A 23,724-nucleotide genomic window follows, 5' to 3' on the forward strand; every position below is an offset into this window, starting at 1 on the left:
ACTTTAAAGCAAAACAAAATATACCTCCCCCCTTTTTTTTCCCAGATCTGTTCATGGTATTCTGTCTCCTCAAATATGTTGCTTTGCATGACCAGTTTTCTAAGAGAAAACTGAAGTGCTGTAATGTGAGGAACTACTTGGGATTTTCAAATTAAATTATTGTGTATATTCCTTGAACATTGGACTACTGAAAAATTAATCAAAGCAATTTTTAGTTTGAAGGCTTACTTTTGTAGACAACATCCTGGCATCATTTTTCTATCCAAGGGAAATATTTTGCCAAGAAATCCTTGTCTTCCTTTCCCATATTATCAAATCTGCGGTGAGAAAGGCTGATCAAGACTGCCAGCATATTTTCTCTGAAAACTTCCAGCTTCTAAATCATCCCCCACTGCTGCTTTGGAAAACAATTCAAGAGATCTTGACTCTGTCACAAAAGGATGATATTTTGAGGGAAAAAGGCTCAAAAGAACCTTGATCTACTTATGATGAAAGGACTGAGATTAATTTGAACAAGATGAGATGTTTATATCTATGCTACTCATCTTATTCTCCTTTTAAAGTCAGTGGCAAGAAGTAGCCATTTACTGGACATGTCCATCACATCACATGCCAGAAGTTCCTCTTTCTCTTCAATGACTACAAAGTGAGCTCAGCCTGACTAGCTCCAATGTAGACATCCAGATTCCAGATGTTTAAAATGAGGTTCCCAGTGAAGGTGTCAGTCTTCTTGTTTGTTTTAGTTTGTTTTTGATTTTTGGCTGCATTTCCTTTGGTTTTGATTATTAATTAGGTTATAATAACACCTTTAAAATGAAATTTCTGACAAGAAAAATAAACCACACACAGTGGGAAGTATGCAGAGAAGAACCAGATGCACTGAAAAGTTCATTCATCTACTGGCTTCCACTTCTTCTTTGTTTTCTTTTTGTTTTTTGGGGGGGTTTTTTGGTTACAGTTAATCTCAGTTGGTCAGGAAAACATAATTTAATTGGCATTTTGATGTGTTTCAGGAGTACTCCTAACTTTCACAAGGATATATTCCATGCAGGTAATGCCCTGGATGAATATCTTATCAGCTGAGTTTCTTAATATTCTTGTATACCTCCCTCTGGGTATTGCCAAGCTATATGTCAACAAGTAGTCTAAAAGGAAACCCATGTGCATACACAGTACAAGACAGAAAATATATTGCTTTCTATAAAACTGAGGAACAACAGTACTACCATTCCAAGTTTGCAGAATGAAAGCACATATTTTTATAAGCTTAGAAGAATGATCACTTCCAGGGGAAAAATGTAATTAAAAGTTACGCTGAAAAAAAAAATAGGTTAGTGTTCTTAGTGACATTTGATTAGACATGCTAGCTAGCAAAAATATACAAATGAAGGTCACATTTGCAAGTATTATAAGATACACTACATTTTAATTAGATAGTTGAGAAATGTCAGTGAGTTAGTGACTGACCAAGAGTCACTTAAAAAATAAATATAAAAAAAAAGGAATGAAGGAAAAGGAAACATCACCCCAAGAGACAGAAGCTTTTACTCAAAGGTGCATTGGCCTTAGATTTCAAACGCAACAAAGAAAGTTTTCAAAAGAAGTTTTAGATGATGGATTCAGCTAATTTGTCTTGTCATCTGTCTGTATTGAAGGAAAGAATGTATTTTGGTCAAATTACAGTGTACCATTAATAAAGCTGTGTTGAAATAGCACAAACACATCAAAATATAGTAGGACAATACTGGTGTTTTGTATTTGTACAGATAAACTGTACGTAAGGAACACGCAGAAGCATTTGTTATCCTGTGGAAAAAGACCCTCTTTCTTTCAGAGTCAGCTCAGTTTTCCCACAGCACACATGAAATTAAACTGAATTTACCGTGACAGAGCTGCAAATAGCTATTACATGTTTAGGAGTAAATTTCTTTTCAATAATCTATAAATTCATATTTTTGCTTCTAAAAAAAGAATCTCTAATCAATAGAAGATAGTTTCTCTGTTACCTGTGGTGCTGTTTTTTCCTGGGTTTTTCCTGAATCTAACCAAAGAAAGACCGAGAGCAGCACGTGCTGGAAATAATAAAAGCTGCATGAATAATTTAATAAATTGACACAGATTCATTAAAAAGTTACCAAAACTAATTCAAATCATAATTTGCTGTTGGAAATTACATTTAAGAAAATATGCATTAAGAAGAAAAGATATAGGTTATTTTAAAACTGCCAAACTGTAGTTAAAATGACCATAGGGCTGGTAGTTCTAGTCCAGCTTAGTCCAAATGACTGTGAAGTCTAATCAAAGCTGCTGATTTTATTGTGTCTGGTTTCCATCTTCACCAACAGGGCTCAGCTCTCTCTTCCCTGTGTCTGCCCGCAGCAGAATAACTTCTGGATCTTTCATCCCAAATATTGTCAGTTCTAAAAATGAGTTTAGGGAAAAATATAATTTCTTTGTGAAGCTCAGGTGCACCAATGTTTTGAGAGCTACCCACAGGTCTTTGACAGAGTTTCTGAGGGATTTTAAGGGAAGACTGTGGTAAAGCTAGCAACTACATTAGAGAGTAACATCTGTGCTCCAGCAGTTTAAGCTATGTACTTAAATAACAGAAAAGAAATGTATTCTCCCAAATCTCAGAAGTATAATCCAAATTAAATTAAAGGAATAATTTTATTGTAAATAGTATTCCAACAAAAATGTATTCTAATTAAGCCACTGCAACTAGACAGTTTAGAAGTCTAAATCTCTGGAGGCAAATGTTCAGATTAGGAAGTGGGTTTGTTTTCAGGTAAGCCTGGTTTCTGCTCGAGTTGTCACTAATGATCACAGGCTACAGGCTTTAAGTAAACACAACAAGAAATATTTGCTTATGTATAATTTATAAACCATTTCCAGTTATGTTTTACAAGAGAGGTTTTACTCAGATGCAGCATTGCCATGAGCATGGCAAAGCAGCCAGAGTCAGGGTGAAATTTCACAGTAATAATCCCAACCAAACAAAACAATTATACCATGAAAGGTATTATGACCATGAAAGGTCAGGAACTAGCTTGTGTAATTCTGCCATTACTGCAGGAGCTTTTCACCATGTAGAGTGACTTTTTGTGTCCTTTCCCTCTCTTTCTACCCACAGTACTTTACATTCATGCCATATGAGATCATTCTTTCATTCTTTCAAACGCTAGATTTACCACTGTGGAACAAGTGTTCCCCATTCAGCTAGATAACACAGAATTTAATTTTTATTTTTCTTTTAAAGTGGGAAAAAAATCACAGTAGTCTTGACTTGATGAGGCAGCACAGAACAAGTTCATTTCACTGAGCTGCCTACTCATACTATTTCAGCAAAAAGAAGTTGTCAAAACTATTTCGGGGCTGTTGAATCCTATTTACTGGAACAGCTTATTGCATTGCACTAACACAGTATTCTTTTAAATGTTAGCACTCTGTTAGAGTGCATGCAAAGAAATGGGAGAGCTATAATATATCTGAAAATGGGGGATATGACAACAGCCAAAGCTACATTTTAATTCATGCTTCTGCAGAAATTGAGACTGCATAGCACTGTAGATTTCAGTCTGGCTTCTTTTTGCTTTTGTTCCAGCTATGTGATATGTTGGCAAAGCTTAGACAGCCTGGCAGGAGTTTTGCTACTGTTGTTATTTTCTCCTCTCTCCCACCTCTCTTACTGCTTAGCCTTCCAGGTTTCTCTGGCTCCTGCACCTTCTCAGTCCTCCTTCCTCTGCGGACGTGTTCCTCCCCACTGGAGGATGGTCCTGCCTCAACGCCTCTCTGCCAGGCCACTGCTGCTGCTGCTTCCAGGCTATTTCTTACTCACCCTAATGACACAAACCCAGATTCCAAATTAACTAGCTCAGGAGAATTTGTTAGCTCAAGCCTACTATGAGCTGTGGTATGCATCACCTCATGGGTTGGCAGGCCCTTGCAATTAAAAAAGACTAAAAAGAAAAGGTATTTCATAGCATCACTTCTAAAGGATTAATATTTATTTCGCTCTCCTGCTTATAGATAATCAACAATATGGGCTAGTGGAAGACGAATTAAGCATGGTGGAGGGTACAACTGTTTGATGTGTTTGTTTCTAGCGGCATCTATAAGTACTATCTACCATTTCTCTCATGTCAGTGGATAGCAGGGAGGAAGGCTGCTTATTTGCCGTATCTCATTTGCTGCCTGCTGGATCTGGCAGCACACAGCAGAAGCGTGTTCCTCCCCGGCGAGCGAGATCGTTTGAGGGACTTTTATGGTGTGCAGGTGGAGTGGGCAGGGAAAGAGAGACGTTACAAGGAGAAGTGCCAAGCAGCAGACATGTATGAGGAGCAGGGGCCTGCCTGCATTTTGTTCTCAGTGCGCGTCACTGAGCTGGAAAATTTTAGTCTGGGAAACAAGAGGAAGAATTATAAAATAGTACGTCTGTACGGAAAGTCACAAACAGTTGTGTGTCTGCTCTTCTCACTTTCCATGCTGGCTTAATATGAGGCAACAGGAACCTGGAAGCTACATTAAATGGTATGTTGTCCTCTAGCTAGGAATTGGGATTATTAGCTCAGGTATTTAATTTCTAATTACTAATCTTCATTTCATTGCTAATGAAGCTACATACAGCTCTCAGACTAAGCCTAGCTCTTTATCTGCCTAGCTCGGATAATATATCCACCCAGGAATACTGTTCCATAGTTTCCCAGTGAAATGATGTAAGAATAATTGTTTGAATCTTCTCAAGCTAGAGTAGATAATATGCTCAGAAACATCCCCTATGAAACTATTTTCTATTGTCAACAAATGGACTGCGCAGTTTAAAAGGTCTTCCGACATTAGTTTTATTCCTGATACACATATTGTATATCGTACATTTAGAAGTCTGAGCCTGACAATATTTCAGTCACACAAAGTGAGTATCATTTGCTGAATATAGCATTGACACAAAGTTTTCCCAAACCCATGTCCTTTTTCATAGAGCAAAAGAGCGTACAGCTAAAATACCATATACCATACAGAAAATAAAAAAGTGCCTGTACTTGCAGAAAATACTCAAGAAACAGTACATTCATTATAGATGTGAATGCAATCATGTTTCTTTTGGAAACCTTATTAAGGTTTATTATGCTGTGCTGTAAAGTTTGGACCAAAAGTAGGTCCACATTCTTTTTATTAAAAAAGAAAATTCCTAGGAGTATTTATTTCTTCTAACAGCAGCTGCTCCAGCCTTTTTTTTTTTTTTTTTTTGGGGGGGGGGAGAAAAAGATCCTGTAGAATAGAATATGTACCTGTGTTCAAAATATGTAATGTTTTACTTGTGTATTAAAATATACACAGGAATAGTTCTGTGAAACCTCACTTTTCAACTTTACTTTTTCTTTTTGCTTTCTGTTTCTTTATCAGGTGTATTACGGGTAATTTATCCTCTTTGGGTTAGGATCAAAAGGGTATGTGTGTGTTTACAAGGCAGAGAAATGTGGTGTCTTTTCAAGGCAAGAGCAGTTTGCCTGGTGCCTTGCAGTCCTTATTTTCTGGTATGATCTGGCCATATCCCAGCTCCATGGGAAATCCATCCTTAGATTTCCTGCAAAGTTTCCAAGGAGGGTATCACCACCCCTGAGGATATCAGAGACTCTGACCCAGGAGGACCTGAGGAGCTCCAGCATGCATAGCAATACCCACTTACAGTACAACTTTTTAGGTATTCTGCTGCCAGGACTGCTCCCTTCACTACTGAGCACTTCTGCCCTCCGAGATAGACTATGCTAGAGTCTGCTCCCCCTCCTTTATATCGATATTCCCCAGGGAACATCATCTCTGCTCATGAGGAAGATGCCCTTTCTGCATTAAGCGCTTCATGTGATAAATTTAAACTTTGATGTTTCTACCACAGCTCATTTATCTGAAATTATTTATATTGAAAGGCCAAAAAATGTTTTTGTCCATAAGATAAATTTGGTGAGATAATAAGCCAAAAATATATAAACTTCTTCAAGAGACCTCAGTGACCTTGACGTTCTGATTTCGTAGAGAAATCAGAATGAAAGTAACTAATTTTAATAGAGGAAGATTTGAATATGAAATTTACAGAATTTTTCAATATTCCCTGGGAAAGAACTAATATACATAAATATTGTAGGTCTTGCTAAAAATTTTTAAGGAGCATATTGAAAGACAGTCAACTATTTTGTCGTACAGAAATTACATTAGTATTCCAATGGTAGTGTTACAAGAGGTTCTATAAACTATATTCCCATATTTTAATTTTTAACTTTAGCATAATGTAGTTCTATTTTCTCTCTCTTTGTGGTCCAGGAAAGATGATACAGTATTATAAGATATACAAAACAGAATAATGTGTATTATGAAATAGATGGTTTATGAGACCACTATGAAAAATATCTTAAAGCAGTTTTTCCTTACTTGTGCCTTTCCTCTCTGATTTATAATTTTATATTTATATCTCAGTTTTAACTGAGATACTGCATTAATGTATAACCTACATATATACAGTTTGCCTAGAAAATGACTGTTTTTAAACTGTTCTGCTTTTGCCAAATTAAAGCCTCTAAGAAAAGGTAAAAGTGTGCATTTTTAACATCTAATCAGAGACAATAAGTACTGTACTGAGACAACCTTTTTCCAAAACCTGAAAGCCTCTCAGAGTTCACTGTGACATGCTTCATAAGGAAAAATGCATATTCCTCTAATTTTATATCATTCAAAGTATAAAATAATCAAAGCTATGCTTAGAATATCTTTCTAAAAGCTCTTCAGCAAGCGGATGGCCTAATACATTAAAGAGTTTTTATTTCAATTTGGTGTGTTTCAATTTTTTTGAAGAGGACGCTCATAGTTTTTCATTTCCCATGTTATGTCAAGGTGTGGAAGAATGTCCAATTTATAAATATTTATCATCACAGTTGATAACAGAACAATGACCTTTTTTCTGCCAGCCACTTCCATTATCCCAAGAAAAATCAATTCCTTCTTAGTCATTTCTTTGATATGCAGACTGACTCCCCTTCCTCATCCACATCAATGTATTTTTAATGTTCTTCTTATATCCTTAAGACTTTGCTTCTCCAGCTGTTGCATGTTAAGGACAATTGATTTCAACAGGAGTTCTGCTTGCTCAGTTGCTGCAGTTTGTAGGGGATATTTTAAATCTATTATAATAATAGAATTTTGTTAATAATATTTCTGTTATATTTAGTGTTATTCAGGGACCAAAAAATTGGGGTGTATTCCTTGTTTGTAGACACCAAAATTTAAAATATGGGCAGAAAAAAAAAAAAGGAAGTTGCAGAGGTAAAAAAGGAGGTGATTTGGCATGTGCATGTTTGTGAGAGAGCTGTATTTGTACATAAATGTATTTTTTGGCTTTTTAATTAGTCTACTTGATTTGCTTCAGCGATTGTTTTTGGACTACACATGCTAAGCAATGTAAGAATGTGAAGGAAAGATGACGGCTTGGCAGATACTTTTCTACCTATCAGGGAAAGTCACAGAAATAGGATTAAAAATTTTGAAAACTCATGTTAACATAGGTAAATAATTTAATAAGCACATGATTTTTACATTTTGTTGAAACTGCACGTGGACTTTTCTATCTATCTTAGAGCTGCTGCCGCCCATTTCCATGTAGAATCTGAGCCCGTCATGGATTCCAGCGTGTCTCTGATGCTGTTTCCAGACAACAGTCTTGGAACTGTTGATTTTTTTTTTAATTCTTTCTTCTTTTAACATGCTAAATAAAAATAAAATTCTATTTTCTTTACAAAATTTTCATTTTTGTCCAAACTATTCTAATGCATAAGGAAAATATCCTTTTGACAAAACTATAGGTCTTATCTCTACTCAGAATTCACTTCTTTTTTTTCAGAATATTCAGAAGCTGTTCCTGGCCTCCCCACTTCATATGCTGCTATCCTAAGAATTAAATCTGGCAGCTCATCTTTAGCCTCATTTAGTTCAAAGAACAGACCACGATTAAGCAGTCCTTCATTAGGAACTGTATCTTCCCCAGGCTGGAGAGGAGCTGCACAAAATTTTCACTCTCCAACAAATCTCTATCACTTTTCAGAGGCCTTCAAACATGATGGTAAGTCTAGTTTTCCTCTCTGGATCTTTGAAATGACTGTGCTTATATTTTGTTGAAATATTTTTAAAAGCTGTACATTTTTATCAGCTTACTTCAGTATTTCTCAAATATAATTTTGATTTTACTAAAAAACACAAAGTAAAAATAAACCTCTTTCCCTTTAGAGTCTTCAGATTAATCTTAAAGGCACCAGTTAAAAATATTATTTCTTAAAGATTCCTGTGGGGAATATTTTTACACAGTCTTTGCTACATGAAAGCAAAAACTAGGGGTTTGAAATTCCATTACAACATGATTTGTTCTTTTAAACTAACGTCCATAGTAAAGCAGTAAAATGTCTCTTTTACATACATATATATTTTCCCTTTGGAATTTTTCTAATTTACTCAGAAATTATAGTAACAAGAATTCAGGATGAATAATAAATGTTATAAAATTACTTTTTCTCTAAATTATCTACACTGTGTAGTCAGCTCTGTCCCACAAGTGCTTGCATGGACAGACATACCACTGCAATATGGTGCCATTCACCTTTAAATGCAGAAGTTGATAGTAACAATACATATTTTCTCATATTTGCTTACATTTAAAAAAGACACATTTCTGTTCCCATATCTTCCTTGATAATCTTTATCTGAATTATATCCAAGAAAGAAAGAAAGATGAAAGGATGGAAAGAGAGGAGGGAGGTTGGAGGATATTTAAATATAATAGTCTAATAGAGTAACAGAAGAGAGTAACAGAAGAAAATCACAAATAATACCCAGCTGTTCAGCAATGTACATGCAGCATAATGATTGTGATTACAGGATTATGGCTCCTGTCAGTAAAGCCTTGCATGTGTTGGAAGTCGATGATGTATGCATATGTGCTTTTGTGAAATAGAGATGGTTTAGGTGCAGGCTTGAATATATATTTCCTGAATTAAGATTTATCTAGAACACAAACAATCTGAGTCATGCAACCAGATAAATTCTGTCTGATAACATTTCTGCAACTGGGGCAGGTTTCTGCATTTGTCTGTCTTGTGTTTTGTAAGCAGACTAGACTAAACTTATCCTTACGTTGAGAGGCCTGAGAAATTTTAAGTTCATCTTATTCTAAGAGAATGGAGTGGGATCCTCAAACTAGGTGCTCCACCACATAAATCCTTGGAGTTTCCAGGAGGTGCGCCGAGATCACCTCTGACATAGCCCAACAATCATGAGTCTTATCAAAACAGAGGAGCCACATTCCAACCCTGGAGCTGAGCTTTTGCTATTTTGCAAAAAGAAAGAGAAGATGCATTAATTCGAGACAAAATAAAAAAGGGCCATTACTCATAAGCCCCACTGCTCGGAGCACTTCACTCAGAAGGATAAGGACTGCATAAAACAGTCCTTGGAGAGTCATTCCATCACTTATGGCTCTTTGTAGACCCAGCTGTGAAGTCACAGACAGTTGCCCAAACAGTTAAATCTGAGGCACCTGATTAATATTTTAAAAGCCCTTGATTATCTGAGGCACCTGCATGGCACAGGTATGAAACAGGACCTGTGAGAGTTGGCACACTTTGGGCATAGCAGCATTGAGAACCCTGTGGCACAAGGCCAGGCAGGATACTCTGCATCATCCAAAAGGGCAAGAAACACCTCTGTTCAGGCAGCTGAAGTCAACTTATTCTCTAAACCTCTCTCAGTTCATGACATGGAAAATCTTCTATTAATGACTTTACATTTGAGAAAAATATTTACCTTTGATATTTAGAAACCAGAAGTAAGTTCCATATCTCAAGTGTCTGGCATTCCATTTACTTAAATTAGTAAATTTATTGATTTTTATTTGGCATGAAGGCCTATTTTCAGATTATAGAGCTCTTGAAGGAAGAATATTTTATTCCCTTCCTGCAAATCTTATGTGATAATTCATAGAGTTAAGTGACGGTGTTTACTAGCCAGAGCCTACTAAATGACAAAATGGTGTGGCACACAGTGCTTGTGTGTGGTCATGAGGGGTCTGCTGCAATTTTCAGGCAGGAATGAAAGGACATTAATAAGAGGGAAGAAAACATATTTTATGTTATTACAGTTGAGACCTTGCATAATTCAAGCATCTAATATATGGCATACACTCAGGAGATGGGTTTGTCGTGAGAAAAGACAAAATTCTTTTATTAGCTGCCTAAGCATATAGGTTCTCAAGTGACTTCTTAATGGATTTCCCAGCAGACCTGCTCAGAGGCCTGACATGGCTTCTAATAAAGCTCCTCTTATACTGACTTTATGCCATTTAATTTGCACTCTTAATTCAGTATGGATATCCTGATATCTCAAATTAAAAGAACCATGCTGTAGCTCACTGCTGAATTTAGACTATATGGAATTACTTAGCGTAAACGTGCAGTTAAGGCAGTACAGTCTTTCTGTTAGTTAAAGTCAAACTATGTATCAATGTGTAAAGTCACAGCTAAAGAATATGCACAGCAAGTGTGAATTATTCATAAAATAGTATTGAAGAACCATAAAACTGCAAACACTCATACTGCCTCACTATTTCCACAACTTTTGGAAGGGCAGCAGTAAAGATCATTGAATTTAACCTTGAATGAAGACTGGTTTTGTCCTTCCATCTTCAGTTTGATGTCTTTTAGAATAAGAGAAGGGCCCAGTCTGCAACTGAAAGCGTTTGGATCACTGAACTTCAAGATATGAAAAATCTGAATCTAACTCTTGCTGAGTGATGGTTCCTGATGCCACATCATCTGCTTCGTTCAGCCATTTACCAGTCTGAATTAAAGACACGCACTAATAGAAAATTTTTCTTTGCTAAAAAATATTGGGGAATATGGATTAATGAAGGATAGTTTGAACTATTTAAGTTTAGATCAGATATGCTTGTTTCAGATCCCAAAACAGAGAAACAGTAAAGTTTTCTAGCTATAGGAAAAACTTGCCCTAGCTTTCTTGATATGTGAATAAATATATCTACTTCAGAAAATAGAAATCTGAAAACCCAAGGAAAGAATTTGGTCTCTTTTGCAGTGTAAAGTCAGTCATGCCTGGATAGTACACTGTTCCAGTGTGTAGCATACTATAATCAGTGTACATCCTTTAGGGCATGTGTATCTTCCTGCACTTACCCTGCAATAGAAAAGTCTTCTCAAAGTCTTGAGACTTTTAAGTTAACTGAAACATAATTTTCAGATACAAACATTTTTAAATAAAATTCATTGTATATACATATGCCATATACCAGTGACCTGGAAATATATCAAGGATGGAGAAAAGAAAGCTGTGTGTAGAGGAACGGAACTACTTCAGTTACTACAGAATTGAAAGTCTAGGAGGTTACAGGAAACTATTCCCATTAGCAGTATTTCTCATGATTTAAAAACAAGAGCATGTTCTGATTTCTCAGCAAAAAGACCCAAAGAACATCTGAATTTTTTATCAATATTTGAGGGAGAGACTGAAAATATATCTGTATGTAAGAGAGAGAAACCGCATTTTGGCTACTGTCTGAGATGCAGGACACCCAGGTTCCAGTTTCTGCTCTAGGGAAGGTGTAATTACTTGCTACTAAGATGTCTGATAGTCCACCTTGAAAGTACAAATGTGCTATAAGGAGAATTTCTGATTCCAAATAATACTCAAGAATACTCTGATATAATTTAAAGGAATGGTTTTACTAATGTGAGGCCTATTTGCCATTTCCTTGCATTCCTGAACAATACCATTTAAAATAGTAAATTATAATGGAAGTGTTCATTGCATTTAATTGGCTCAACTGAAAATAGTGAAAACTTAAAATATTCAAAATATTAAAAGTATTGAAAATAGCAACTCAAAATTTGTAAAGTGAGAACAAACTAGCTGTTTTGTTGCTTGGCTGCAATGCATGCCTATAATCCCCAAGGCATATGTGTCACTCTATAATATATCATCAGTCTCATAGCAGTTAAGTAAGATACAGAAAACTGGTGATGTTTTAATAAAAGCCTAGGTGAGGAACAAAAATGTTGCCTTTGAGAAATTAAAGTAGTAAATTAAGAAATGCATATGTCTATTCTTCTTTCTCAATAGATGTAACCCGATTAAATAGAAACTTTGAATTATTCTGCATCATCATTCTTGTCATGATACCTTGTAATCCCTTAAACGTTTATGTCATTTTATGCTCTTGCATACCTTAGAAAGAAATAAAATGATCACATATCTCCTATACACAGACACAGAAGACTGTCTTGTTTAAGAGCATGGGTCACTGAGAGTTAGAAAATGAGTGCAATCAAATCTGATGCTTCTGGGCATAAATTGCTTCCCTGAGGCGATTAGGAAGGATACGCCACCTCCAATGCACCAGAACCCAGGCACCCTTTACAGCGTTCAGGGTTGAATCGGTGCACTATCAGATGGCATTGCCTTTTCCTCTGGAGCGCTTACCGCCCATGGCCACAGGCACCATTCCAGACTAAGAGCCAGTCCTGCAGACAGCAGACCAGGAGTCTTGACTTCTCTACTTCTAAAGCAAACAATTAAACTTCATAAAAGTGTACATGCTTAATGTATAGCAGTGTTGTTGTTTAGAGCATATAGGTTGTAGACATAGGCTTACTGGTTATTTTAATTTATGAACTATTTTGCTTTAAGGTTCTAAAATGGTTAGGGTTTCTACTCCTGTAAAAATTTGAATGCATATAGAAGCCTGTTAGCTTCAGCAGAATACCTTATATGTGCTCGAATGGATTTTATGATCAGGCCCTTTTTTCTGCTATTGCTTGGTGGTTATCCATGTATGGTGTCATCTAAAAGTCTAACTGCAATTTTGTTTCCCTGTGAGGCTAGCATAAGGTCTCAAAGAACATACTGCTATGGCTGTTCATGATTAGACCCAGAGACTTATTTTTCAAGAAAGGCTGTGGTCAGAAAGAGCAGGCTGGTGTAGTTGATTAGACCTGGGACTGATAATCAGAGTTTATTAAATCCCGACGTTGGCTTTCTTGAGCTCAATTGAGCAACCTTGTAGTCTGGTTTATAAAAGGACACATGAACAAGGTCTGTGAAGATTAATCAACATGTAGTTTGACTGTACACTGAAGAAATTGAATCAAAGTTTTTAATAGTGATTAAATATGTGCTTAATAAATGATGCAATACTCCTAAAAGAGAAATTAAGAAATTCCCAGTTGTAATCATGTGAAACTCACATGGTAGCACACTTCAGACTGGAATCCTCATGCAGAATGCAGAATTAGGCTCTCCTAATTATTTCCTGTTGTTATTAAAATAAATACATCTTGGATTTAAATACATCTTGGATTTCCCAAATGAATGGATATTTTAAAATAACGTGCCAAGTTTGGCAATGACATTAAATTTATTTAAAAGTGAATTTTTAACTCGTGTACTTTTCAACTGTTGAACTTTGTTGCCACCTACTTAAAATCTCCAGTCCTTAAAGCAGTAATAGATGAGATTGATTAAATTCCTAAGAAGACTGACTAAATCCCATACAGATCATTAGATATAAGGGTTTTTTTCCAAGCATATCAGATTTTAGTCTGCACATTATTCTCTCAGTTGGGATGTCAGTCTCAGAAATAATAATGGTGGAATAATAGACAAAGAAGAAATGGTATTATTCAAGAATCAATATTAAATAGTGCTAATAAATTGAAAATTGTGAAGCACTATTGTGATTATAGAATTTTCAGGAGAAATTTGAAACCATTTATATGGATGCTGAATGTCAACCCAATTCATTTACCATGGAACTGAATGTTTTAAATTATAAATTAAGATGATGATTCCTTAATTCCCTTCTTTAATATGAAATGCTGAGAACTGCATATAAATAATTGCTATTTAAGATATCAGTTGATAAATTGATCAAATGGCAAAAGACAGTCAAAAATCTATTAATGTATGCCATGCACGTACATGCTTTTTTTAAAAATTTGTTCTAGAAAATGGATTAATTATATTAATTTATGGTGAATTGTTCAGTCACATTGTTCAGTTTCAGAGATTTAGGGCAGTGGAGCCAACATTGACTGATACACTCCTCAGTCCTGGCCCCATGATTATCTAGTCTTGCACATCTGTGGGCTTACACTATGACTCTCTACTTGCCTAAAAACCTGCTTTAACCTCCATTATCTTTATTACGGACGAGAAAATGAGATCTACATCTCCGAGTCTCATCCCACCATGAAACTGCAACATTGTGATGTGCACTGGTTTCTGGGAAATGTTCTTAGATCTCACAGTTTTAATGTAGTCTCAAACTACCTACACAGAAAACAGAATACAGTAAGCCTCAAGTGGTGTTCTGGTCAGAAGAGTCTAGGACTTTCCATTACTTTTAGTGGGATGTTAAGTTCACTAGCTGGCTAAAGGCACCCATCATTGATATAAATACAGAAGCCCACACAAGACTTCATTTTATTTGAGCTATTAGAAGCATTATTTGTAACAAAATTAAAATGTATTTAGTTATAAACCAATCAGTATTTTAATTTGAAAAATAATTTTAAATATTTCTGAAAATATTTAAATGCAATGTTTGCATCTGCAGTGTTTCCTTCATTGTATTTGAAATAAAGAGAGGAGGTATATAACACGTAAGATTTCCTATTCCTAGACTTTCATTGGAGTTTAAATAAAGATAGTATTACCAGATGATCTGTTATGACTTCTTGAATATCACAGCCCATTACATTTTATCTAATCACCCCTTTATTAAGCTTAATAATTTGTGTTTTATTAAAGTCTTGTCTTTTAAATATGTGGTTTGGTCTCTTCAGAATAGTTCCTTTTGTTCAATTATTCTGTTAGACCAGATGGTCTAACTGAGATGTAGTTTAGTCAATTTAGCTTCAAACTGATGAACATTCTCATTCATTACTATGTCGCTTCTGAGTCTCCAAATAATCTCTGCTCATACTCCGCACTCCATTTGAAATGCAGATAAGCAACTAACTGCATCTTCCCATCTTTCAGGAGCATGACTTGCATCCACTGAACTTTTTCTATTACCTTTGTCTTCACCAGAAACACCAGTAAAACCTTCTGTGTTCCTCATTCCTCATAATGAAAGTATCCATTTTGGCACTACCATTAAGAACAGCCACCTCCACTGGCAGAGGTCACTTTTTTCCAAGAGGAGAGTGAAACACAATCTTTCCATATTACTGTTGTGAATAGTACAGATAGTCAGAACACTTGTATTGCTAGTGACACCAGCACCTATACTATACTTGCATTGCATCCTTTTCTTTCTTTTCTAGCAATCCTAGACTGTGACAAAATGTTTAACCTATGAGGTCACTCCTAGAAACAGGATAAAACCATTAGCCTCCATGCATACTCCTTAAATGTACACCTAAGAATCTGCATGTGATAACACATCTTAAATAACGATTTGGTTTTGCATTCATTAATTAATTGTTGCATTTGCTAAACTCTAGCTTAATGAGTGTCCTGATTATTTATGCCCATATTCATTAGTATTCTTTCTTGTTCCATGTAAGAAGTGGGTAAATGAATTATAAGAAACAAACCAAACAATGTATTTGTTCCCACGTTTGTCTTGCTTAAAAGAAGTTTTGCCAGCTGATTACCTTTGTTTCTGTGACAGCCTCTGATGAAGTGCTCAAAACTTAGTACTGGAGTTATTTTAACTTCTATAATATAGGTATATATCAGTATAGTTTATTATTTTTTGAAAATAATACAGATATCTGTCCCAGAAAACAGATTCCTGCCAGTAAGACCAATTGAAGCAATTGGACAAATACAGCATTAATGTACACATGCAGAAGAGTAATCCAGTCCCTTACACAGTCCTGCAAAAGGGGTTGAAAAACTTGAAAATGATGCAAAACAAACTGATAATTGTTACTACTCTGATTTGTTGTCTTTACAAACTGACAAACTAATTGTCTGAATCTATTTCAGTAGAAATATGCATATCTGAAAATAAAGGTATTTCCACAATTAACATTTGAAAAAGAAATGTAATAGAACAAACTGAGACCCATTTAATAAATGAATATTCGCTAAAAAGAAAGGATGAAAAGGATAATGGGTTTTCATGTGGTCCTTTCGCAGTATGGTAATAATAGAATTTATAAAACCAAAATGCCAGAGGTGAGACCTGGGAATGTGCACCTCAGAAATGACGAGAAACATGGGAAACATAGGTCATAGTATTATCATACTATGTAGTATATATGCTGTATGTATGATAATACTATGATCTGTGTTTCCCATGTTTCTCATTCTTTTTCAGACCCCAAGTCTTCCTTGTCTGCACCAAGACCCATAGTCCCCTGCGCCTCTTCCAGTCCAGCCAAACTTCTGAACCCAGGTCACAGTTCCTGGGCTGTGAACCCACAATATGCAGTTGCAGTTGAATGGACTTAGTCAAGTAATACAGTAAATCATTTTGATATGTCAACGATCAACAACAACAACAAAAAAAGCTGAAGGAGGTCTTCCTCAGGTGCATGTGAAAATCTTCCTTGCTACAAGCTGGTATTCTGCCTGGTAGGACAGTGACGGGGGGCAGCTCTAACGTTAGGTTCTACAAATATATCAGGAGGTCATAAACTACTTAATGTGCCACACTGTCCTCAGTACTCCTTGGAGGACTTTTATGATGTGAACATATGAAACTGTAAAAGTGACAGAGAGAACCCTGCTCCCATATGTTTCATTACAACTAATAGGACAATGTGCCGCTTCCCCACACAGACCAAATCCTTAGGCCAATGCTGTAAATTTGTTGAGTATTATGTGACTAAATGAGTTAAAAGTTGGGAGCAAGTCTAAGCTGATAGAAATTCCACAGTCTTCTTTTTCAATGTGAGCACTTTCATTATGCAGAGCTACATGATCAGGGGTGCTATACTTGCAGCCCTTTACTTTTCTGAAAGTTACACTTCCCGCTACACATTAGGAGTAGTCAGTCATAGATGTATTCTATGGGTCTATTCAGCTTTCTTGTCGATAACTGTAAATTCATCTGAAAATATACATATATGCTAAAATTAGAGAAGACAGAAAATTAAATGTCAGATTTTTGCATATATTATTTAATAGTAGCTACCAGTTACTGTCATTAATTTTATAAGTGATTTTTCTCAATAACTCTTTGACATAAAGGGGGAAACTGTGATAGTCTGAGTTCTTTGTGATAGGAGCTGTTACAAGCAGCAGCAGAATTTTTGTTTACCTTGCTCCCTATGCATGGGGTTAATTTCTCTAACTAACTGTCTTAGTCCTCTGGAGCTGTTCATTACAGTTTGGACCAAAAAAAATCTGATGAGAAAGCCATTCCACCTTATTGTTACTGTAGTAATATTTCCTCCTTTTTCTTTTCTTTTTAGTTTGTTAACTATAATCTTCTTAACACAGCATCTGGAATAATGTTACTTGAATCTCTGGAAAACTTGCATGCTATAATCTAACTTTTTTAAAGCTATAATACATTAACATTTGTTCAGAAATCCAAAAGTACAGCACTTTCTCTTTCCACAGAAAGTGTCGATTATGGACCGGTGTTTGTACAAGAGCCAGATGATGTGATTTTTCCCACTGATTCTGAGGAGAAGAAAGTGTCTCTGAATTGTCAAGCTCGTGGAAATCCGGCTCCCACATACAGGTACATGTTTTAGAATTTTTTTGTCATTTTCTGAATATGTGGCCATTACAGCTCCATTCTGAGCATCAGTGTACATTAGACAACAATATAACAGGAAAGCTCAGTGACCCAAAAGGCCTTTCGGTTGTTGGGAGCAGTGAGCGTTCTGAATAAGCAAGAAACATAAGTGTAAGGAAATGAAGACAAAGGGATTTGTGAAATATCGAATTCTGTTCTCTGTACGTTGTGTCTATCCATGCGGAGGAATGCCTTTTGTCTACTTTTATGACTTATGCCTGTAACAGCTGACCAGATCAAAATCTTTAATTGATCTATTTCTGAACACAAAGCTAGGAAAATACACTATAAAGTTAGGAAATACTATCCCATTTTATAGGGAAAACCATAAAGAACAGGTACATCAAATGGCATGACTATGCAATATAGGAAACCATGGCTGAGGCAATCCTGGAGTCTTTCACGGCCAGGTTAACTCTTGCCTGTTTTCCTACACAAACTGTTCCCCCACTGTCTGTTGTGCCACACATGGGAGTCTGAGACTTCAGTGCATCAATGGTGCCCATTTACAGGTGGGAACAGTATGCCGCAGTCACCTTTCCTCCATTTGCTATATCTGACTCTGCTCATATTTTATGCGAATCACAAGCAATGTAGGAGGGTTGGGGGAGTATATGGTTAATTATTTCCTCCAGACACCCTTTATCTTTTCTCCTAAAGTCACTCTTCACATACGGAGGGATCATAAGGACTCTTATTCCTGTGTTTCATCAAATGTGGCTATCATCAATTCTGCGTTTTATTTTTTACCTATTATACTTATTTCACCTGTGGATCTTTTAGGATTCTGGATGAGTTCCCCTTAGATTTGAGTCACAGAACTTCAATTTCTATGACTAGAATAAATTCAGAGGCAGTATCATCCTTAAATATCCCCAGCACAACAGCACCATGCCCCAAATCTGCCCCTTTGCAACAGACATGACTCAATATACAGATCTGAAGCATGGCACAACCTCCCCAAACAGCACAGACAAGACTAAGACATGTAAGATGGACTTTGGAATGAGTGGCCAGAAATTCTTCAGCCTTGAATTGCATGAACTCTTCATACTGTGAGATGAAAGCTATGTTTACATTTTACCTGATCTACATTCCTTCTCTAATCTCTGTTGCATATTTGCTACTTTGTTCACTGATAAAAAATGATGTATGTTAGTTCTCCACGCTGTTAAAGAGCTGTCAGTCCATCAAATACAGCATGTACCCATGGAGAAGAGGCATAAATTCCCACTCAAAAGAGGGAACCCTATGTTCAGCCCTCCTCAACAATCTCATTAATATTTTGGAATTGGTCTCTTTAGGGAACCTCTGCCATCTCCTTTCTTTCCTGGTCCAACCATTTTTGCATTTTCACAGTCGAATGCAGTAAACTAATACAGACTTTAAGCATATCTGTTTCTTCAGTTTACCAGAGATTAATTGGTGTCAGCACCCTCATAAACATACTGTCTTGACTGCTGTTCATGCAAGGAAAACTTTGGGCAGCAAAGCCTAATTCTAACGCAGTTTAACTGCTGTCTCTCCTATTGCTGCCACCTGTCTGTACAGTGTATGCAATGTATCAATCAGGGGAAGGAAAAAAATATATAAATGACTTTGTGAAGGGAATTTTGTTCTCCAAGGCAGGTGCAGAGAGGATTTAACTTTAAAAAAGGCTATAGATAGGCAGAAGTTTGATGGATTTCAACTTTTTCCACATGAAATAATGAGGAGAAAGAATATTTCTGTATCACCAAAGAAGACACTATCCTGTTATCTGTAAACACTGGACAATTGAGATCTTTACTTACATAGGAAATGAGGACCATGCTGCTAACATTTTTTTCTTCAGCCATGAATAAAGCACAATACAATTTTTTAAAGCTATGTTAAAAGAACACTTAAAGCACTCAAAAAAGCCAAAATTGAGGTTGTCTTTGCCATTTTACTTCATTTCCTTCCTGTATGACTAATGATACAGTGTTCATAATCTGTTTACAAATTATTCTTTCCTGGGACATTACTTCAAGTTAACAGACTGGAAAATGCTCACCTCATTTGCAGATTTTCTTCTTCCTTGCTAAGAGCTTCTTTCTCTTTGGTGAAGCTCTACCCTGAAATCAGAATTTTTAATTTCTTTGTTTTTTTTTCTCAGTTCCAGTTATTAGTGTATTTAGATGCATTGACTTAGAGTGTAACTCCCTGAGATAAACTGATTTCAGTTGCTCAGGATGTCTGTAAATCATACTTCATTACATTAAGTTAAGACCCATAAAATTAGGAACATAAATTACTGACCTTCAGTGAGGATTATGGGCATTCACAAGCCTCACCAGGGCAGCAGCGACACTGAGTCAAAGGCAGGTGCAGATTTCCCTGAGGCAGCACTCTGTTACGCATCCTGCTCATGAAACACTGCATCCCCTGTTTTACTTAGGATGGCTGGTTGGAAATTTTTGCCAGTATCATTTTCTGATAGAAAAGGCAGCAGAGGGAAAAATTTAAAAAAAAAAAGGATTTTCTGTTTCTTTAAGCCAAATTAGTATATTTTGAAATATTTTGTGTCATTTGTCTTCAAGAAAATAAGTTAAATTGATTTTTCCCATCAGCACATTGCCTTTTAAGTATTATATTTGTTTTCCTGTCCTCCAGAATCAGTCAGGATACCTAAAAGAAAACATGTCACATAATTTAGTGGGTTTTTTCCTCTAATGTTCTTGAATATGTGAAGGGAATGAGATAATTCAGAACAGGATATATAAGCATGGAGCTGCCAAGCTCCAAACTTTTGGGGAAGCATTACAAAAGCATAATTTTTCATTGAATTCAACTGAAAATGAAATTAAGTGAAGCCAGCCAATTAAAGCAAACTTAATTTTGCTTCAGCTCCTATTTGGATATGCCTAAACATTTCATTTCAAATTTTCTTTATCTAAATCTCCATCATTTCTGGATCAATTCATTTTTCATTCTTATTTCATGAAAAAAGTCAATTTTCATTATAATTTAATGAAAAAACTAATCTTAAATTGATATTTGATTATGTAACTTGTTCAAGATGAAAATTTCTACTTCTTTTTATCCCTGCTAAGTATGAATCTCTATAAAAATTAGGTAGAGAATCTTACAGACATATCCTTAATATCCTTTCTGATATGAAGGTATTGTCAGCAGTATTTCATTCCTTGCATTGAATAATGGAGGGATCCTTTGCAATCAAAATTTCAGTCATGATAAAAAGGACAAATGAAAATTTTACAGTTCATCTTAATGTTGGTAATTCTATCCTTTGGATTAAGAAAAATTCGGAGGTACTCCAGCTGAATTCTGCTGTCTGTACCTCATTCACCATGAATGTTAACAAAATAGGGTAAACAGAAAGTCATTTTACTTCATTAAAGTTGCCTCTAGAGTCCAGATGTTGCCAAGTTCTTACAGTCTTTTCTGAACTTTAGCAAAGCTTGGAAGTGCTTGGTAACTTCCTGAGGCAACCTTGAATGCAGAATGGCTGCTAGCTAGTGATGGACAGAAATGCTTATGCATCATAATATTGATGCCATGTGACACCTTTCATGCAGATTCATGATACCTGTTATACTACTTATCTCTTCTTTGCAATATCAGAAACATTCTTTTAACAATTTGGTACAAAAGCAAATTTAAAATGTCTTATGTGGATTATTGTTCTTTAACCAAGATATTGTCACATACCCAAAGATTATTCAGAGTGTTTGAATCCATTAATGTATCTCAAAAAATCTGTTCTCTTGCTGCCAATGGAGTATTTGAGGGTTTATTGTTTCAGCCTTTGAAGATGAATAAGAGAGGTGAGACTCTTGGCGAGAGAATATAGATTAAAAAAAAAATGCTCACAGAGCATAAAAATGGAGAGACTCTTAGTTTACATCTCAACTTCAGAAGAAGTATTCACCTTAGTGAATCTGAATTATCCAATCCATTGCCTCAAGTTTGATACTTCATAACATGATTCAGACTATCTGACTTGTTCCACCTTCTATTCACTATCTCTACTGTTCTGGCTTCTCCTTTCACTCCCAGATGCTTCCCAGACTTAGTCAATCTTCTGCCAACTCCTCAGCTGATCTTGGTTTCCATACTTTAAATGTAGGTATTGTCCCGACCAGCTGCCAGATAATTCCAGTCTCCCCAGTCCCAGTCTTCTCTCAGTTTCACATATCCTGGTTCAGCTAATATAATCTTGCCTTTCTCAGTTGCCAATATCCCTTATTCTCCAAGAGTCTATGTCTTTAAATCTACCTCCCTGCTCTTCACAGGTCTTGCTTTTCTCCTCTTTACATTTGAATCAAGTTTCTCTATTTCCTGAGCCCCCAAAAAATGAATGCAAAGAGAATGGAAGAGAAAGGTTCCTTGCTCGCACACAGTGCAGCCTCCACACTGTCAACAGTCTGAGCCTAAGACTTTAATGATAAAGTGTGAACTGAAACTCTGATTATTGTGAGCACAATAAAAGTAATACCCTGGACATACATGATGCATCTGTTATATAAATTTCAAGTTTCACGCCTTTATGGACAGTAGTGTTCTGGAAACAAAAGAGTTTCTAATTCGATTCAGCATAGGGAAAATTATGAATATTCTTGCACCTTAGAAAAAAAGGTAGAAGATCTGTTTTGACTTGATTTTTTTTCAATAAACTTACCTTTTGGCCAGGCATGTTTTGCAATGTCTCCATCCAAAAGTTTGCCAAAGTAATGGATTACTCCAAAAACTATCTTTAAATAGCAGGTATCCTTAGTAATAGCTGGGGCTATGAGCTCCTGTATACTAAGCATGATGCCTTCCTTTGGCCATAAAATGCTTAAGTAGTTTGTTTCTATTTCTCCTAAGATGGCTTCGAAATGGAACTGAAATCAACATTGAAAGTGACTATCGCTACAGTTTAATAGGAGGAAGTTTGATCATCAGCAACCCCAGTGAAATGAAGGATTCCGGACAGTATCAGTGTTTAACTACCAACATGTTTGGCAGTATATTAAGCAGAGAGGCCATTCTTCAGTTTGCATGTGAGTAACAATTTTTTTTAACATGGATAAATCAGATCTTTGTATTGCTTGATAAGATTCTAAATTGTAATCTGGCTGTTTTTTTATACAAAAGTTACACTGTCTACTGACTTTATTGTGTTGGGTTAGAATGTGAGGATTAGAAACAAAATGCTTAGTGGGAAATACTTGTTTTCCACGGAATTTTGATTTGAGAAGAGTCAGAACCAACTAATAAAACATTTGGGCACATATCCCAAATGTTATCTTTTAATGACTTACTTGTATATTCCCCAGCGATATATTTCATTCATTGCTAATTTTCTGAAACACGTACATCATTTTACCACACTATTCAAACACATGTGAGACTGTGCTTGTCCTTGAGCAAGAGATAAAAAACATCAAACTTTTACCACATAGTTGGGTAAAGTGCACCTATATCTGCTAGGTAGTCTGCGTCTATAATTATATGTGTGTGAGCATAGTGTGTGTTAGTGCATCAGGCTTTTTTTTTTCTTTCTTCTTTTTTTTTTTTTTTGGTTAAGACCTGCTATGAGGGTTTTTAAGAGACAGGGGTGGAAAAGGAGCTCCCTTCTAATTTCTCAGATCTTGCTGAAAATTGAGCATTACCATGAAACACAAAGTAGTGAGGCAGAGCTTCACACAGTCACAACTAGAGATCAGTGGGGACAGGAAGAAGTTGCCTACCTGCCTGTCTGCTAATACATGAAGTGACCTGGAGAACCCAGCAGAGCTAATGGGGGTCAAGGGATCCTCTGTCTTTCCACCCCTTCCTGGTAAACACAAACCTCTCAAACCTATCGTTTTAGTCATTTCTGTTGCAAATGCTATTAAAGTGTAAGAACTATCTACCTATATATGGGGACTATCTACCCACTTCCATGCTGG

The 23,724-nt window shown here is 36.1% G+C and overlaps 1 protein-coding gene across 1 annotated transcript in view; it reads left to right on the forward strand.

Annotated features, from left to right (window-relative positions):
• CNTN5 (contactin 5) overlaps positions 1-23,724 on the forward strand; it is a 672,212-nt gene that overhangs the window by 386,842 nt on the left and 261,646 nt on the right. Inside the window, exons 4-6 of the mRNA XM_067289747.1 lie at positions 7,886-8,104; positions 17,626-17,749; positions 22,658-22,833. Coding sequence (XP_067145848.1) covers positions 7,886-8,104; positions 17,626-17,749; positions 22,658-22,833 — 519 coding nt within the window. The remainder of the gene's footprint in view (positions 1-7,885; positions 8,105-17,625; positions 17,750-22,657; positions 22,834-23,724) is intronic.

The sequence above is a fragment of the Apteryx mantelli genome, chromosome 1 (genome assembly GCF_036417845.1).
Source record: "Apteryx mantelli isolate bAptMan1 chromosome 1, bAptMan1.hap1, whole genome shotgun sequence".
NCBI classification, from domain to species: Eukaryota; Metazoa; Chordata; class Aves; order Apterygiformes; family Apterygidae; genus Apteryx; species Apteryx mantelli.